Source organism: Diadema setosum, chromosome 12, assembly GCF_964275005.1.
Source record: "Diadema setosum chromosome 12, eeDiaSeto1, whole genome shotgun sequence".
Taxonomy (NCBI): domain Eukaryota; kingdom Metazoa; phylum Echinodermata; class Echinoidea; order Diadematoida; family Diadematidae; genus Diadema; species Diadema setosum.
In genome coordinates this window covers 17,545,298-17,565,378 of record NC_092696.1, presented here as the reverse complement: position 1 = coordinate 17,565,378, position 20,081 = coordinate 17,545,298, and the positions used below count along the sequence as shown (strand labels likewise).

The following is a 20,081-nucleotide window of genomic DNA, read 5'->3' as shown; positions in this document are numbered from 1 at the left end:
GTCATCTTACAAACCTATTACTACATAGAAACTTTGGGTGCTCTCTGGATTGTATCTAAGTTATCCTAATAAAAACAAAACAAACAAAACAAAACCCAAATATGCATATTTATATATAAAACTAAAAGTCTCAACAATCCTCTCATAGAGGGGGTTTCAAAGTTCTGCCATGAAATCAAACTTGTTCATCTCCACAGGAATTAGACACCAAACTCCACTGCAAAACTCATCAAGCTCCTTGATGAACTCGCACTCGCCTGCACCGAGAAACCAAACTTTTTGAACTCCACTGAAGATTCACCAAGCTGCTTGATTGAACTCATACTCAACTCAAATTAGAACCAAAATTTATCGACTTCACTTCAAGACTCACAAAGATGATTGATGAACTCATACTTGGATAAACCGAGGACCAAAATTTATCAACATTACTGCAAGACTTACCAAGCTCCTTGATGAACTTATATTCAGCTCAAAACTCATACTCAGCTCTAATAAAAGACCAAGCTTGTTAATAAGCTCCATTGCAAGTCTCACCAAGTTCCTTGATGACCTGAAGTCGCCCCGTGTCCGAGATATGCTTGAGCTCCCTCAGGATCTTCTTGTTGTCCACCATGTGGTCGATGAGCTTGCTCACCTCCTCCTCACCGATGATGAAGCCCTTTCCGACGTCGTAGCCCAGGCTGAGCTGGCGGTTGATGCGGCCGTTGACCACGCCGATGAGTCGCGGGATCATGACCTGAGAGAAGATGACAAAATCATTGTGTCATTCATGCATGTGGTATGGAGTCATTTGTCAAAAAAAGAGTTAATGCATAATTTCTTTGATAATTTCATATTGACGCATATGACGCATGCATTTATGAACTATTACCACAGCAAAGAAACTCATGCAATGAATTCAAACATATAAGATAGATGAAAGCGATTAAAACTTTTTTTTTTCCAATCTCCTCATTTAAAGAAAATTGTGAAGAAATATGATAGGTCAAAACAATGTTTCCTTCATTTTGAATGCATTACAAATTCACACAGACTGGAAAAGCATGACATCTGTGAGTGTTTATTTTGGGAGATAAGTGGAGTGAGCTTCCGAGAGAAAAAGGTTATTACATTTAAAAAAAGGACAAGGGAAAAAAGAGGGTAAACCATTCATCCATCCATCGATCCATCAATCAATCCATGAATCAATCAATTCATCCATCAGTCTAATTAATATCCACTTATTCATCCTTCAACCACTTATCAATCAATCAAATATCTATCCATCAATCCATTCATGTGTCTATCTACACATCAATCCATATGTGACCCGCTACAACGAAATGATCCTAAAGTCGGGCGAGGTCGATTATTTGAAAATTGCATGACATAATTCCCTTTCTTTCTGCTTTAAATTGATATATAACACATCTTATAAAAATAATCGGCTGCGGAGATATCGATGTTTAAAAGAGAGCATGTCGAGACGTCTGGGAAATCACTGTTTCGAGAAAAGCGCCCTAAAAGTTTTCCTTGCGACGCAATCGCGATCAAGGGACACGCAAGTAAGTTTTCACCTCCTGACATTAGAAGGTAAGCCCTAGCAACCCCCGAAATGCTCATTCAAGCACAGCGTCGGCGGTCTCCTCACCGACCAATCAGTGACCAGGATGCCAGGAGAAGCGGCTGGGCATAGCGCACCCCGCCCGCACGCACCAGTCGACTGGGCAGTGTACGAGCTTCACGCTTCGGTTAGCGGCAAGCAGCAAACTGACCAATGAGATCACTCTGGTCGTTGTTAGGGGCAGAGCCTATCTGTGGCACTCAATCCAAATTTTCGAACCAGTTTCTGCTTCGTTGAAACGCCAAAAAACATGGCCCAGAAAAATGCTATTTTTTGGTCTTTCCTTTCATCATTTTGCTTCAAAATTTCGACAGATGATAGAAGACATGTCAGACTCCAATAATATGTCAAAATCAGAAAATCATAAGTTTTGACCAATTTTGATGCTCTGACTTCAAACTCGATTTTCACGGCTTCGACCGTGCGCGACTTTAGGACCCTTTTGTTGTAGCGGGTCACATATATCCATCCATCAATCCATCCATCAAAGAATACAATATACCCATCAATCCTTCCATCCATCCATCCATCGATTCATTCATTTAATCTCTCATTCATTCATTCATTCATTCATTCATTTAATCTCTCATTCATTCATTCATTTAATCTCTCATTCATTTAATCTGTCATTCATTCATTCATTCATTCATTCATTCATTCATTCATTTAATCTCTCATTCATTCATTCATTCATTCATTCATTTAATCTCTCATTCATTCATTCATTCATTCATTTAATCTCTCATTCATTCATTCACTCATTCCTCTATCCATTCATTTATCTGGCTTTTCTTTAATCTGCACCTTGGTGAGTCTGAGCATCCTGAGGCCACGCATGAGCCGGAAGAGTTTGACCATCTTCAGGGCCGACACGTTGAAGTTGAACCTCGTCACCAGCGTCTCGGCGATCAGGATGTCGACGAGGGAGAGGAGGAGGATGAAGGCGTCGAACTTGTTCCAGTGGCTGACGATGTAGTAGCGCCGCAGACCAATGATCTACAAGGTAGACCACAGGATGATATTGATAAGTGAAGGAATTGGTGAAGAAACAGACAGACAACAAATATCAACGAGAGAAGAAAATACAAATAGGTGCAGATAGAAAGGCAAGTCAACAGAATTAAGGAATATGAATGTTTGCATAGTATACAGATACGAACCTGAGAGCTCACTTTAAAGATAGGCAGATGGATCACAGATCTACACATGATATAGGGTACGTAATACGGGTATGATATTAAAGGGGTACATATTCTTATGTTTAAAAGACTGAGAGAAAATGAAACACAAGGAAATAGAGAGAGAGAGAGAGAGAGAAGGATAAATAGACAGATAGGCAAAGAGACAGAAAGAAACGGGGAGAAAAAAAAAAAGAGTAAGGATATTTTATTGTTTAATCTGTTTCCAAGTAGTGGAAAAAGGCATCACCACATACATTTCTCACTGACAGTACTTTCACATAATAAATCGATTATCCATCAATCAATGTGAATTGACCTGCATTCATGCCAACATAAACACAAATCATTCATATCACACATACTCTCAAAAATACCCATAAATCTTCATTTTGTTTTTTTCAGCAAGGCAGACACGCAGAAATATACAGTGATGCGTGGAATAAGTATCACCATTATCAAGGCATACAGCCACAACTACACTGACTGAGATGGGCCTTGACCACTGATCTCTATAGGGTATATCTGGATATCTCATTCGCCCATTCATGTTGTACTGACAAGTGAAGCTGCCGCGCTGCCACCTAATTGTTACCAGGCACATTCTATGGAGATTTGAACACATCTTCCAACAGAGACTGTCACCAAGATCACATAATGTCGCTGAGCTCTATACATAAGTGTATGGGCAATGAGCGAAGTAAGATGGTGGCACGGTGGCTTCAAAAGAACTGCCCTATAGATTAGATATCTAGTTACTTCCTATAGGGATCATTGGGCCCCCTCCCACTCACCTTGATAATGGCCTCAAGGACGTAGATGGCGAAGAAGACAAAGTTGGAGTAGCGGAGGTAGGGGAGGATGCGGAGGTAGGCGGCCGACTCCTTGTCGGGGTACGAGAACTCCATGATGATTGGGATGATGTTGAGGAAGATGGCGAAGTTGATGGTGACCTCGAAGCCCGTGGTGTGGGCGAGGCGGTACATGAGCTTGGCGAAGCGGTTCTTCGGCATCGGGATCGCCGCTGCCTTGCGCTCGCTGATGAGATCCTCCAGTTTACGTTTCTGCATGTGGAAACAAACAGAATGCAAGAATGAGTTGGAGTCAAATCTTTCCACATTGATTCCACACTACCTTACAGCCAGAAGGCTGAAAACAAGCTTGGAATCTACGGTTCCAACTGCATTTTGGTCTTACTTTTGTCTTACAAAATCATTTGAAGATTTCTCCTCTCTTCTGCAAGACCTACCAACTTTAGAGCTATGGGGAAGGAGCATAAATTACTACTAACACATTTGTGAAAGTTGGAAATACGAGTCAGCACACAGGTTATAGTTCACCAAAGGTTTCTCATAATGTGGGCTTTGATTCTGAGTTTGTGAATTGGGTGACTGCACTGTTTGCTTGCACACTAGTCAATTAGTAAAATGTGTCCTTATGAGTAAGCTACAGAGCTAAATTTGCAAAAGGTATTGGGGTAGAAAGCTCAGAAAAATGCCCTGTATTATGATTTCTGATGAAGATAAACTAGGTCTGGGATGAGTCACTTTAGTGAGTTGCCAGCCGACTTCCTAAAGTGTGTTTGTAAACACACGTTTCAGACTTTTGATAAGTAGCTTGCATGAGATTTTAAAGCTGATCATATGTTAAAGGGTGTGTACAGTTCTGGTCGAGGTGAGGATTTAGCCTTTAACGTTTTGCGAGATATTCAGAAACCACTCTATGAGATGTCAAAGAGCATGCAATTCTATGGGGTATCAAAAGTTTATTTGATGAAAATTGGTTTTGAAATGGCTGAGATATCCAAAAACAAAGTGAAACAAAGAGATCCTAATAAAAGGTGTGGCCTGTCGCCTTTTATTACTATCACTTTTTTTGATATCTCAGCCATTTGAAAACCAATTTTTGTCAAATAAACGTTGAATCCTTCTTAAAATTACTTGCTCTTTCATATTTCATAAGAGGTTTCTCATTATCTCACTTAGGAATGTTCAAAACATGGATCCCCACCTCAACCAGTACTGTACAGTCCCTTTAAGAGAATTCCCTAACATAAAAGTCAACATGTGTGCATGGAGTTGAATAATAAGGGTTTCCAGGCTACAGTTACAAAGAGATTGGAAGTCAGGAGCCTTCTAGGTGAGGTTTACAAGCTAGGGTATACTTATCTACTTGTATGACCAATTAAGTTTGGTTTAAGAGTCTTCTCTGTCAGCATTTCAGCCGAGAGTGGGCGCATGCACGCTGACACCGAACAGAGAGCTGCTAAACAACTTCATTACAAAGCGATTGTAATGAAAAGTGGGTCCCACCTTTTATTCAGATCGCTCTGTTTTGGATATCTCACATTTCATGTGAGGTTTCTAATTATCTCACCAAAAATTGTTAGAAACCTGAAGTCAGGTCTCAACCAAAACTATACAATCCCTACAGGTCACAATTTCTTTTTCTTTTCTTTTTTTGACCAATTTTTTTTTCCCAAAAAATTTCCATTAACTTACTCCTCTGATTGTTTTCTTTTCATACAAAGCAACATGATATCAGGGTTGACTTTCCCCTTTTTAAGTTTGCGCATGGGCTCACCAGCCAAGGGTAGATGCCTCGGATCTGCCACGACTTCTTCAGCTCACTGACCATGATGAACTGGTCTTTGCCGTCGGCCGCGACCTCGGCGTGTTGGACCAGGAGGCGCACAGCCTCCCGGGCCAGCATGCCGTGCTCAAACTGCTTCCAGTAGCTGACCTGCGGGGTTGGTGCAGCAGATGAGAAAAAAAAAAAAGAAAGCATAAATGAGACTGGTTTGCAAGATTAAAAAAAAAAAAAAACTAGAAATGTCGCTTTGGCGACTGGTATGCCTCCGCCATAATGCATGATTTTCCCAATAGGTCTAGATAGTACATGTGGACACTGTGTGATTACATTTTCACAAAATTGGCAAAATATTGGAATGACAAGTTTGTCACAAATGTGTTGAATTTTCACCTTCCTTGACGTAGGTTTAATTGGATGAATAGGAGAGCATGTATCTAGGGATTTAAGGACTTTAACTTGACTTTGACCCATTCATACATTTAGGCATTTAGTAATTTTCAAGGTACATGTACAGGCGTGGAGAAAAAGTGCAATTTCTGAATTGAATAGTAAATTGTTACCATTTTCATCTGGCCCTTGACCCTAAAATTCATAAGATAATTACTTTCAGGTAGAACATGCATAATATGTACTAAGTTTCAAGGTAACTTGAGCCACTTCCGAGATATGGAGGAAAAAGTTAGTTCAGCAATTTCACTTGATCTTTGACCTTTTGACCTTTGAGGCAAAAAGAGAAAAAAAAACTTTCCAGAGAATTTCTATTAGGTTACACACGCATACACCAAGTGTAAAAAAATAACCCTACTGGCATTGCATAAATATGAGGGTAATAGTAAAATTTTGAAGTCTTGCACTTGACCTTTGACCCCTGACCTTTGACCCCATGAACCCTACATTCTCTAGATAATCACTTCCAGTCAGTACATGTATATACTATGTTCCATGAAGATACCTTGAACAATTTTCCAAGGTACGGAGAAAAAAAAGAAGTTTTAATATTTTTACTTGACCTTTTGACCTTTGACCTCATGACCCAAACTTTCACCAGAGAATCTTAATTGGGTAATACATGTATACACTAAGTTTCAAGAAAATCTCTTCAGGCATTCAATAGATATGGTGGAAATAGTGAAATTTTATGTATTTGACCCTGACCTTTTGACCTTTGACCTTTGACCTCATGACCCAAACTTTCACCAGAGAATCTTAATTGGTTAATACATGTATACACTAAGTTTCAAGAAAATATCTTCAGGCCTTCAATAGATATAGTGGAAATAGTGAAATTTTATGTATTTGACCTTGACCTTTTGACCTTTGACCTTGAGCATGTGCACCCAAAAGTTGATAGGCACAACTTCACCCCCTAATACACATACATGCCAAGTTTCATTAGGATACCTCAACAGGTTTCGATAGTTACCTTGTCCACAAAATTCATTACGGACGGACGGAAGGACGGACGGACGGACAGACGGAAGGACGGACGGACGGACGGACGGAAGGACGGACGGAAGGACGGACGGACGGACAACCCGAAAACATAATGCCTCCGGCACCACTTCGTGGCGGAGGCATAAAAACATTAGGTACAAACAGATCAACAGGCATAAAAGAAAGTATAAACCCAGGAGCAAAGAGAAAAGGAGAGAGAGGGAGATATACATGCAAAAGATGATGAAAGATAGAGAGAAGAAAAAAAAAAGGTCTATTTGATGATGATAAACGTAAGAAATGCAGATGTTATAAACCTTGGAAAAGATAACATATTACAGTTCTCCGAGAACAAGAATGAATAGAGCAAATACACCACTGAACTAATAATGTGCTGAGATAGGTAATATGCAAATTCTATAACATAAATAGTTGTGCATAAATCAGTTTTTCATAAGGCGAGCACTCACAAAGTAATACACATATGAATCTTAATCACTGAATACAGAGAAAATTTTGTGGTAAGAATATTTAATAGGATATGAGAACTCAGGTTACTTTCATATTGTTTGCTGGATGAGAACTGGAAACTACAAATCATTTCATCACTGTGTTCCAACACTGCATGAAGTTATCTGTTCTAAAGTTAGGCCTTTGTTCAGAACTTAAGAACTACAAATAAACTCACGACAAATAGTGCAATGATTAGATTAGATATGTGAGGGGACAATAAATGCAAAAAAAAACAAGGAAAAGTAGAAATTACGCGGTGCGTAATATATGTCCCCGCCGGAAGTAGCATTTAGTAGTAAAATGTACAATATAGGTAAAAAGATGAAGGTCAAAGGTCAAAACTCTATGCAGAAGTTTTGAAGCCCTCACCTAGTGCCATCACATAAAGCAAACGGAATCGAAATCGGGTTAGAAATAGCGAAGGAGTAGCATTTTGTAGGCAATGTACAATATAGGTCAAAAATCAAGGTCAAAGGTCAAAGAAGTCAAAGGTCAAAATTCTGTGTAGAAGTTTTGAAGCCCTCACCTAGTGCCATCACTTAAAGCAAACGGAATTGAAATCGGGTTACAAATGGCGAAGGAGTAGCATTTTGTAGCAAAATGTACAATATAGGTCAAAAATCAAGGTCAAAGGTCAAAGAAGTCAAAGGTCAAAATTCTGTGTAGAAGTTTTGAAGCCCTCACCTAGTGCCATCACATAAAGCAAACGGAATCAAAATCGGGTTAGAAATAGCGAAGGAGTAGCATTTTGTAGGCAATGTACAATATAGGTCAAAAATCAAGGTCAAAGGTCAAAGAAGTCAAAGGTCAAAATTCTGTGTAGAAGTTTCGAAGCCCTCACCTAGTGCCATCATATAAAGCAAACGGAATCAAAATCGGGTGAGAAATGACGAAGGAGTAGCATTTTGAAGTAAAATGTACAATACAGGTCAAAGGTCAAGGTCAAAGGTCACAACTGAAATTCTGTATAGAAGTTTCAAAGCTCCCATGTAGTGCTATCATATAAAGCAAACAGAATCAAAATCGGGTTTGAAATGGCGAAGGAGTAGCATTTTGAAAATTTTGATCACACACGGACGCACACACGGACGGACGGACGGACGGACACACGGACACACACGCGTACGGAGCCCGTTTCATAGTCCCCTGCTCGAACTCGTTCGGCGGGGACAATTACAAACTGAATCATTAACAAGAACAAACATCCAGCCTTCAAGCATCCAAGTCTTGAGATACGGATTTGGATTTGTGATTGCAACCTTTTCGGCCTTGAGCATGCGGAGGCGGGACTCCTCCATCATGTCGGCAAACTCCTTGTGGGTGGGCTCGTTGGGCACCATGGCCCGGCAGCCTGGACACATGCTCTTCCTCTCAGACATCACCAGCTGGTCCATGAACTCCTCCTCCTGCGACAGTACGATGACGACGACGATGACGAAGTAGAGGATGAAGAAGAAGATGAAGAAGAAGATGAAGAAGAAGAAGAAGAAGAAGAAGAAGAAGAAAGAAAGATAAAAAGGAGGAGGAGAAGAAAAAATGTAGAAGATGAAGAAGAAGATGGAGATGAAAACGAGCAAGAAGATGAATGTTTTTAGACTTTTGAAAATGGTACTTTATTTACATCACACTTGCAAACTATTCACATTGGTGATGATGACGATGTTGAAGAAAAGAAGGAAGAGAAAGAGAATGAAGAAGAAGAAGAAGAAGAAGAAGAAGAAGAAGAAAAATGGAGGAGAAAAAGAAGATGAAGGAGAGGAAGAGAAAAGGAGGCAGAAGAAGAAAAGAAATAAAGGAGAAGAAAAAGATGACAGAGAAGAAGAGGAAGAGGAAGAGGAGGATGAAGAAGAAGATGAAGAAGAAGAAGGAGGAGGAAAGAGAAGATGAAGGATGAAAAGACAAAGAAAAAGAAGAAGACGGAGAAGTCATATAAGAAAGGGAAGAAAAAGGAAAAGAGACCATAAAACTCCACAAAAATCTTCATCTTGGTGTATTCTAAATCTTGAATTTAATCCAATCTACCCATTCATCAACTCATTCTACATGCATTGTTACATAAATTCACCACAGACCGTATCTGCATTGTGTATACATTTGCAATATGACTGAATCAGAATTATTATCACCTATCATCCGAATTGATTGCAAACTCCCACTTCCATTATAACGTTTTATCACTATATAGTTACTTTTATCATAAATGTCATCACAAATGACATAATTAGTATCAATACATACATATGTAATCATTATTGATATTGCTACTAACATCATCATATTGATAATCTTTGAATATTGTTGTTGCTGGTATCATCATTATTATTATCAATGGTTTTATCATAATCATCATTTTCATCACCATTAGTAATACTTCTATGATTAATTTAAGTTCTTCCACTGTCATAGAGATCATACTAGTACAGTACTGCAGTTTATCCATGCCTCCTTCAATATCATTTGCCAACAAACAACAACAAAAAAGAAAGAAATATTACATCATTATCATCCTTCTTGCTGCTGTAAGGGTCACTGATGTGGCAAACATTCTCTGCAATGTCCCAGTCAGCGTCTGCCAGGAAGCGGTCCGACTTTAGCATGTTGAACGTGCGCTTTTGTCCGTCCTGAATTCGCCGCACAGCACCAGCCATGGCCAGCCGTTTCGGTATGGAGATATCACTCATACCTGTGCAAACACAGAAAAGAGTCAGGAGTTCCAGACTATCTTAACTTCAATCAATAACATACAAGGAATATCTAATGCCATGTTCATACCCACATATTTTTCATCTTCAGCATAATTGGGGATTGCTAATTGGTTAAAAAAAAAAAAAAAAAAAAAAAAAAATCCCCATAATATCACATAAGGAAGAGATTTTAAATTAGAGAAAATTCTGGCTAATTAGTGACTTTTAGACAATGGGCAAATCTTCTCTGATCTATAGCTTACAACACAGTTATATCAAATTTGGTTTAAAATTGATCTGACTAGACAGAACCAGGGTTTCGTTTACTTGTAAGTGCTATTCTGCCAGCATAAAATCACCACCAACAAAACCCCCAGATTGGTTTACAACTTTCCTAATTGTTATTCATTTCTAACTTCCATGACTTGTACAAATTAAGCAAACACAGGACAATGTAGGTCTACACAGATAAATGGGGAAAAGGATAACTTATTCAGTGAAGAACACCAGGCTCCTTAGAATTTTAATGCCATCTCGTTGATCAGAAGCCATACAGTGGTGCTACATTCATGGGAACCATTTTTTTATTTTATTTAATTTTTTTTAATATGGGGGGGGGGGGCTACTTATCACAGCACCTCAAATGAATAGCAAGAAACATATTCGCCAAAATACTTCAAAGGCTGTGAAGTGAAACATTGTGCCTGGGTAGGACCTTTCTTGCGGATGAGATTCCCATGGAAACGGTAGTATGAGATGAGGACAATTAACAGCACTACTGTACTATGTACGGTAGCTTTTAATCTTTTCTTGTTTGCAAAACTTTTGTCATGGGTCTATAAAGCCTGTTTTTGGTATTAACCCGTTATGTGCCAGGGACTCAGACAGTGTGTAAAACACTATACTGGGTTTTTCTGTGCAATTCAGCACTTTCAGCATGCAAGGGTTTAAAAAGGATGCTCACCCAGCATCCCGAGGAGGGACTGGATGGTGGTGGCGTTGATGATGAGGGTGAGCACGACGATGCCGGCCGTGTGGAAGAGGAACTTGTCTCCGATGTCGTCGCCCTCCCCAGCCAGGGTCTCGACGACCAGGGCCAGGGCCAGGCCCACGGCCCCCCGCAGGCCGCCCCAGGTCATCACCACGGCGTTGCGCCAGGTCAGGCCGTAGCCGATGCGGGCCAGGATTGGGCTGAAGAAGCTGATGACAAGACCCCTGATGCAGACATTACAAAATAAATGGAATGGAAATAATGATGATGATAATAATAATAATAATAATGATAATTAACTCCCCAACTGGAGAATTGTGAAAATTTTGTGCCATCATTCTGGATAATCATGTCATCAAAGTGATTACTAAGGCTATCCTGTGATGTAGCCATACTATAAGGCATCCAGTGTGCAAGATTTTCAATAAAGTGAATGGTTGTATTTCTTGTAAAATACTGGTTGAAAGCACATTTTCACAAAAGTGGACAATTGATATGAATTATCAAGCATCAACAATACACTATTTACAACTGTAGTGTGATGAAACTGGCTACAGTCCAATATTTTCTCCTTCTGAATCATCTCATAATCTCATCACCTTACAAAAGCTGCCAATATTCACAAACTAACAGAGAAAAATATTCTGTGAGGTAAAAAAATCTTACAAAAATGGCACAGCTGGCATTTCTTCCTTATCCCCACTATTTCACACCAATACTCTTTGTGGGCTGTGCGTGAAAGTCTGTGAAAGTTCATCTCCATAAACCTATCACTCCAAAATGCCAGTACCATTGGTCTCACTTCCATCCATAAAGGCACCTCTAAAAATCCTGGACCCCATTTCAAAAAAAAAAAAAGTTGATATGATGGCAACTCTTGCTGGAATGGAAATTGTCATGGCAACGGCAAGAATCCAGCTTCCTTATTGGCTGTTGCTATGAGAAGTTGCCATTCCATCAAAAGTTGCTATCCTAACATCGTTTATGAAATGGGGCCCAGCAGTCACAGTAGAAAATTACACACCACTGCCTCACTTTAGCACTGATATTGTCATAGCAACGACCACCCTATTTCTCTCTCTCTCTCTCTCTCTGTCTCTTTCTCACCTGATGATGTTGACTGCCAGGTAGAGTCCAACCAGGTAGAACCAGTCCATATTTTCCACGCTGACCAGAGCTTTTTGGGTCACGACCACACCCACCATCATGAAGATGAGAGTGTTAGCTAGGTAGGCTAGCATCTCCCAGAATCTACAGCAAACAAAACCAAAGACTGGACTTACAATACTCCTGGAATTGAAAGAGTGACCTAACTCTACATTTGAGTAAATTCTATAGAACAGAGTGAAAGCATGCAAACAGAATGATGAAAGTTTCTCTAAAACCCAGACAGAAAACAAAGAAGATATCATATTTCTCCTCTTTATCCTGATTTTTCTCATGCCTACTTCCTTTCAAAACCAATTTTCATCAAATAAACGTTGAATTCCTCATGGAATTACATGCTCTTTCGTATTTCATAAGAGGTTTCTCATTATCTCACCAAAAAATGTTAGAAACCTGAAATTAGGTCTCAACCAAAACTATACGATCCCTTTAAGTAAATGAATGTATTCATGCATTGTTTGAAATGTGCGGAGAAACTTTTGTTTCAAATGCTATACAAATTTAATTTTATAACTGTCACTGCATTTCAAATCTCCATATGTTCTCACGAAAAAAAAAAAGGTGATATTTGTGACAATTACAGAGTGGATAATATAAGTCATGAACCATTAGATGCACAAAACATTCATACAAAAGAAGTCAAATGAAATGGTCCTTCCTGCAATAAACGCCATGACAATTTATGAGTTCCATGCCTCTGGACATCAATGCACGAGTTTGAATAGGCAAACGGTACAAGTGTTCCACACAAAATAAAATGACATCCTTGCTCAATAGTATAACTGTTAATTGAACATCTTGAGGTACAAGGGAATAATTTTCCTGGTATCACATCGCAATTTACTATCCATCCTTTCATAGGATTTGTGTAGCAGTTTTCTTTCATAGAAGTGTACAGGATACCATTTAAAATATCTATCAGCTAAAATTGCTAATCAAATCTAAGTTGGAAAATTATTCCCTGGGTAAGTAGCACAATTTTGATATTTCAAGGGGGATGTTGTTTTGTTGAGAGCAGGTGAGTGCTTCTTTTTCAACATTGGACTGCACAATCTAAGCTGCCGTGTCACCAACCACGAAGGATTGGAGGACTTCACCCACCTGTGAAGAAAGACCTCAACTTCTGGGCTGATGGAAGTTTTCTCCGCGTTCACGATGAGCCCCAGCACAACGACCGCCAGGACGCCGGAGACGCCGAGCCAGACGTCGCCGATGTAGTAGGTGAGGTAGGTGGCGGCCAGGGTGATGGTGATCTCAACCAGGGCGTCATTGAAGATGTGTGACAGCCAGAAGACAGTGATCTTGGCCATGCCGAAGCCGAAGAGGGGCCCGCCGATGGCAACTTGCAGGAAGTATAGGGCGTTTTCACCAGCTGTTTGGAAAACAAACCAAAATATATATCAAACTTATCTTGATTAATTCTAATATTACATATATGCATGTCCATGTACAAAACCCTTCAATCTTTGATAGTTTTAAATGTGAAAACCTAGCTCAAAACCCACAAAGCATAGGCAAACTTAATTTCCACCTGTTGAAAAGAGCAAGCTCTAAGCTTAAGAATTACACATAACTTGTTAAAATTGGACCGTCCTAACCCATTCAAAAAGTAATTTAAACAAGAAAGAGGTAAGAAGTGCAGTTTCATAGAGAAGGGAGAAACAAAAATGCAAAGATCAGAGTGACTCAGGTATGTTGCACAGAAGCATCAATGAGAAAAAAAAAAGTACGGTAAAAAAAAACACACACAAAAAACCACTAATATCTTGATTATAGCTTTGATTTAAGCTGCCATATTTTGATAATAAGTAGAGAAAAGATTACTCTGCTCTATAAGGTAAGAAAAACTTTTAAAAAATTGAGTTGCTCAACCCAAATAACATATTTTGGTCCATTTTACAGAATCCTACCCTGTGACTTTTTGTGGATTTTGAGCTTTTCGAGATTAAAGTTATGAGAGATAATAGAAACATCTTACCCGACTTTGCCAAGTGGGGGAAGAAGACGATCTTCATGAAGACGTTGAAGATGACGATGGCGCAGCCGTCATTCAGGAGGGATTCACCTTCTATGATAGTGCCCAGCTGTTTGGAGGCACCTGTACAGGGAACACAAAACAAGCATTAACTCCTTGATCACCAAAGGCAACCATATTGCACTAGATATCAGTGGTGCTTCAATGCAGTAGTTTTAAGAGGGTGAAGTGAAAGATACAAAGCGGTCCTGTGCAACCATCAGTCAGTTGACGAGGTTGGAAATCTACATGAAATGATACATCTGTTCTTCATGTGATGGGTTACTTGTGTCCACTTTACACTTAAACCTTTATGTGCCCAGGTTCTTGGCTATTCACACTAAAAAACCCTTTACGTAATATTTATATCTGCTTTGAACTTCTGTCTTGTATAACTACACCTACAGACCATCATGCTGACTACAAATCAAGTATTTACAATAATACCCAGTCAGACCACAACGCTGCTGTTAATGAGCTCAAATAAAAAATTTATCGTACGCGCAGGTTTTTGCGCATGTCCTTCTCAGCACCTGAGATTTTGCGAGATAATTCAGAGACAAAGTGCATGGTCTACGAGATTCACTTATTGACGACATGAAGATCTACTTTCCGTGACTAATTGACATGGGTTGTGAATATTTGAAATTTTGAAATAAATCACACCTTTTAATGCTTACATTATATAAAATGAGCTTATGATACCATTATTCATATCTCTGCATTATATCGATATTTTCCAAACGACCCTGAGACAAATTAGAACAAGGCTTTCTATTTACTGCCAACCCGACCCGTTCATAGGTTGAATCACCACATGAATAATAGTCAACGTTTTAGATATACTTGTTATAATGGAACAGTAAGAACTGAATTGGTCCCTCGCTTAGAAAACAATAAAAATTAAAAGTCTCGTCGAGTAAAAATCATAGTGTGGCAATTTGAGATACATGAATGATCGTGCGCTCCCAGGGTATTATTAGATAAATTACTCAGTGATGTATACAGTGGATTAATGAGGAATAATTATTCTAATACCAAATAGAGAGCCCCAAAGAACTCATGTGCGCAAACTTAGTGCTATATCTTTTATTATTGATTTGTATGCTATTTATTAATGCATGCTACTCTATCTAGTTGTGCAAACAAAGTTCAAGCCAAAGTTGAGTTGTCGATCAGAGTGGAGTGTGTTGTTCTTGTTGTTTGCGTGGAGATCTTAGCTGCAGTTGCCTGAACCTGAGTGTGTATACATACATTGTGCACGCGCACACACACACAACATAGGGTCCTACACTGTCATCTACACACAGTGTATTACTGTTATGTAGAGTACTACTCAGTAGTACACGTTTACTGTCATTCCGCGAGGTTCGTTCAACTCTCCACTCAGAAGGAATTAACCAATCAGAAACGCATATTCGCGGCAAACTGAAATCTCGTCAAAAATTAACTGTACAACGCAATGATTTATTCGCCAACCTGACCCGTTCATAGGATCAGTCCACATAAAGTCATTATATTTTCATAGAATGATATTTCCTCTTTCATTTTATACCTCTTCCATTTTGGTCCACCTTAATTTCGTTGGTCTAGTGTACCCCTTCTAAAGAAAAATGAAAAATATGCAAATTTTGTGTTTTATAATTTCCTTGTTCAGTATATTTTATATGTCACAACCTTTTAAGTGGTCAAATTACATCAAAGTACAACTCTTCAGCTTTTTATCGATGTATAAATCATGAAGATTGATAATGTCGTTTAGATTTACATACACTCTAAAACTGTGGTCTCCCAGCTCATTACGTATTCATGTCCGCGAGGTCCATGCATACGCGTACGATAAATGCGAAGGCTTTTCAGGACGTTGCGGTCTGACTGTACCCATCATCCCAAAATTGTGGAAGCAGTTTGCTCCCCGAGGCTTCCAATGGTCTGAACAGTTGACCACCTGACAGAATGACCATCTGATTCAAGAGTGGACTCCTTTTCACCATCTTTAAACATTATTTGGTGGGTGAATATACATGCAAAATTACACCCAAATAGCAAAGTATATCAGTCTTGAGACAAGACTTTTCTCGAAGCATTTTGTCAAGGTGGCTCACCCAGGTCCTTGAGAAGTGCAACGACTGCCACAGGGTCTGTGGCGCTCATGATGGATCCAAACATCATGGACTCGCTGAAGTTCCAGTTGTAGTTGAAGAGGAACATGGCCAGGATGGCGGTCATGACCGAGGCCACGACCAGACCAAAGACTGCCAAGATGCAGACCTGCAAAGGGCACGGGTCAAGGTTGAAAGGTCAAACAGTCCAGTCAAAAACAATGGAGCAACCCTGAATGGTATTGCTTTAACATTACATTATAGATTTTAGCTGATGCATCAAACAGGAAAATTATACATCAGATTAAAGCACAAGCATTACACCATAATCACACAAAGCTGTACCATAAAAACAGCAAGACTGTAAAAGCTTTTTTTTCTATCATTAAGTGGTAGTCTTCCTTCATTTGTCATTTTTTTAAACTTACTTGCTTTGGAATAAACTGAGCATGTTCTGGTCAAGTCAGTAAAAATGTTCTCTTCTTTTCTTTTCTTTGATACAAGTTACACATACCATCCAATAGTGCATACTATAGATGTATGCTTAACCCGTTGAGGACGAGTCCCGAGTATACTCGGGCAAGCGTCTATGGGAAATGCGTGTTGTAGCAAAATCAAACCGTCCTCAACGGGTTAAAGTGAAAACAAAGTTCTGGTAAGGGCTTGAAAACCCGTCTGGCACCATTTCATATTTGCTTGAAATACATGTACATCGAAAGAGTCTACAAAGAAACTTACCTGGCTGACGCGGTTTGCCGGAATGATGAGTCGTTTTCGAGTATTTTGAGAAAAATAATAAAAGTCGGAAAACAGACTTTTATTCCAGAAGGCTCCAGACTAACTCGGTCTCAGGGAGAACTCGACCCTATTTCAGACAATTTATACGCAGTTCATGATTGCCATAATTCTACTGTATAATACCAAATGAGGCCTCACTGAACAGACAGGAAAGTGCGTGCTAATCCTGTACAAAACAAATGGACAGCGCGCGGTCCTCAAGCCTATACGCACATCACCTCAGTTGCTGGGACAGATGCGCGATCTTTGAATTAGTTTTTGTTGTTGTTTATCAAGTGTCTTTGATTGTTTTTAGAGGTGCTTGATAGGCGCACACTAATTTTGCATGCGCGCCAAATAGATTTTTGATGCGCGCATTGTAACAACTCGGACCATACTGCGAGTAGCCAGAACGCGAAGCGCTACAACGTAGTTCATACAGGCCGCTCCCATAGTACAACACCGTACAATCCAGAGGGACAACCAATACAACTCAGCCCGCCGTCAAAGCGAGGCCGAGTTAAACCCGAATCCGAGTTTAGCCTGACCCCTTTCGGGTAAGTTCTGAGACTGAACCTTTTTGGTTTATATTTCACATTTTCGTCATTACCCATCGAATATCTTGTTAACCACAGATTTATTCCGCACATTTCCTACGCATACGTTCACATTTAGGAGCGCAATTTGACAACTTTTGCAGGCGTACCAGAACTTTGTTTGGGCTTTAAGTGTTCATGGTTGTGTATGTGTATTGTGTGTGTGTATATGTACATGTGTAAGAATAAAACGAAATAAATAAATAAACAAAAATAAATAAACATGTGTGTACATGCGTTTGTGTACATGGGAGTGCTCCATTCATGTTTTTGTGTTTGACTAAGTGTATGCGTAGTGCATGTGTATAGTATGTGAACACGTTTGTGTGTACATACTAATATGCAACTGTGACGAGTGTTTGTGTTTGTGTAGAGTATGGTGTGTGGATATGAGTACCTGGTACTAAAGTATGTGTGTATACACATAAAACATCTCTTGCCTGCAGGAAGGAGCGCATAAAGGTGTGGACGTCCATGGCGAAGGCCGACTCAAAGATGAGGATGGGGAGGAAGATCTGGAGGAGGACGTGAGGGTCCATGTGGGCGATGTCTGTGGTGTGCTGCTCCACCAGGGGCACACTGGAGGCGATGAAACCAAGGAGGGCACCCAGCACCAGCAGCACCACGGTGTAAGGGATGGGCACCTTCTTGAGGATCGAGCGGCTGACGGCTACGGGGAAAGGTATCGTGTTGAGATGGTGGGAAGTCATGAATTGAAGGGTGAAGGAAAATAAAGAAGTCTTTCACGGCTGAATGTATAGAAACCAAATACTAATAAACCAGAAATTTTCGCGTGCATGCAACGTTCACAAGTTTCATGAAGAGCCACATGCGCAATTCACGAAGGTAAAATGCACACAAAAGAATTTGCTTACACAATCCAGTGCATGTACTACTTTTCATGGTCAGCAATTTGCAAAAGTTTCACGAGGAAAAAAACAAAAAGGTTATTGGCTCTAATTTGCAAAATTTTTATGCCACAATTTTTTCCGTTTGTTAAAAGGGCTCATATAGTTTTGGTCGAGACCTAACTTCAGGATTTGAACATTTTTTGGTGAGATATTTAATGAGAAACCTTTTATGAAATATAAAAGAGCATGAGTAGTTTCACATCTAATGAAGATGAGGGTAAACTTGCTGAAGATTGCACAACCTGGTATTCTAATCAGTCCTTTCAAAAATTCAAAAGGTCCAAATTCAGATAGGCAGTTAACTAGAGGAATCAAATTAGTCTCAAAGTGGTCAAAGTGGTTCATGTCCCATTACATAATCACATAAATCGTTAAATGCTTCCTTTTTATACTCAAATCAAATAGAAACAGCTCTGTCCTTCTAATGCATGATGATGTTACAAAAGCCAACTGATAAAATTAATCACAATCGTTGGAACATTTTGGTGTTGACAATTCTTCAAATTAGTCTACACATATTGATATGCACTTAAATGTTTGAAAATATTCTTACTGATCATTTTGACAATGTAAAGAATTCAAGTTGCTGTGCAAATTAAGATTGGCCCATTGTAAACCCATGATTGACAACAGGCAATCTAGAATGTCAAAGAAAATTCCCTGATCAGACATAAATGCACAACTACCATTGCGAGTGCCACAAGTGCAACACTAGGCCAGTCATTTGTATGGGCTAGAACTTGTAGAAGTTAGTTGGTCTGAGTGTGGGACAAGTCCTTCGCCTCGGTTATGAAATTACACTATACAGAGCTAGTCCCGTCTGCTCCCTCCACTAGGCCACTTACAAGCGAGTTGACCTAAAATTGTCTATACAATGGATATTATGCTGGAGGGTGTTTCACAATGTTGGCCAACTTTCTACTAGAAGAATTAAGATTTTGGAGACATTTTTTCATGTAGCCATTGATAATACAAGATAAGATTAATAACAATGGAATCAGTGAAGTATAAACATTACTGACACTAATACTGATAATTTGAAGTGGGTGATGATTAGCCTAATGTAATGAAATTGAACAGGGAAACCAGTGGCATACCATGCATAATTTTTAGTCAATCTTAAATCAAGTTCGACTTCGTGAAACACCCCCAGGTCTACATGATCTTTCTAGAGTAGCAACACGGTCGCCACAGTGTCGCGCCGAGGAAATTCACAAAAAAAGAAACTAACCAATCAAAAACTTAGGGCCTATTTGTATGAGGAATTATTCACAGTAGTTTTCTAACCTCCCAAAAGACAGCATCCAAAGATGAAAACGACCACTTTCGGTGCATGTATGTGAGGGGAATCGTAGAATTCTTCAGAGTGATGGGTGGTTAGTCCGTCCATCGCCGTAGCTGTATCGTCCTCATCTACCAGGGGAGCATGCCCACCGCCAGCCGAAGCGCTGGGGACCATGATACCAGCGACCGCTGTGGCCGCCGGTAAGATATTTAGCAACTCGGGTGGCCGCAT

General features: G+C 39.7%; 1 protein-coding gene across 1 annotated transcript in view; it reads right to left on the bottom strand.

The window, feature by feature from the left end:
* LOC140235768 (sperm-specific sodium:proton exchanger-like) overlaps positions 1 to 20,081 on the bottom strand; it is a 28,341-nt gene extending 8,260 nt beyond the window's left edge. Inside the window, exons 1-13 of the mRNA XM_072315777.1 lie at positions 19,853 to 20,081; positions 18,095 to 18,324; positions 16,285 to 16,450; positions 14,144 to 14,263; positions 13,267 to 13,537; positions 12,106 to 12,249; positions 10,972 to 11,222; positions 9,819 to 10,006; positions 8,583 to 8,729; positions 5,368 to 5,526; positions 3,579 to 3,848; positions 2,411 to 2,602; positions 538 to 739 (exon numbers count right to left, since the gene is read on the bottom strand). Coding sequence (XP_072171878.1) covers positions 538 to 739; positions 2,411 to 2,602; positions 3,579 to 3,848; positions 5,368 to 5,526; positions 8,583 to 8,729; positions 9,819 to 10,006; positions 10,972 to 11,222; positions 12,106 to 12,249; positions 13,267 to 13,537; positions 14,144 to 14,263; positions 16,285 to 16,450; positions 18,095 to 18,324; positions 19,853 to 20,081 — 2,569 coding nt within the window. The remainder of the gene's footprint in view (positions 1 to 537; positions 740 to 2,410; positions 2,603 to 3,578; positions 3,849 to 5,367; positions 5,527 to 8,582; positions 8,730 to 9,818; positions 10,007 to 10,971; positions 11,223 to 12,105; positions 12,250 to 13,266; positions 13,538 to 14,143; positions 14,264 to 16,284; positions 16,451 to 18,094; positions 18,325 to 19,852) is intronic.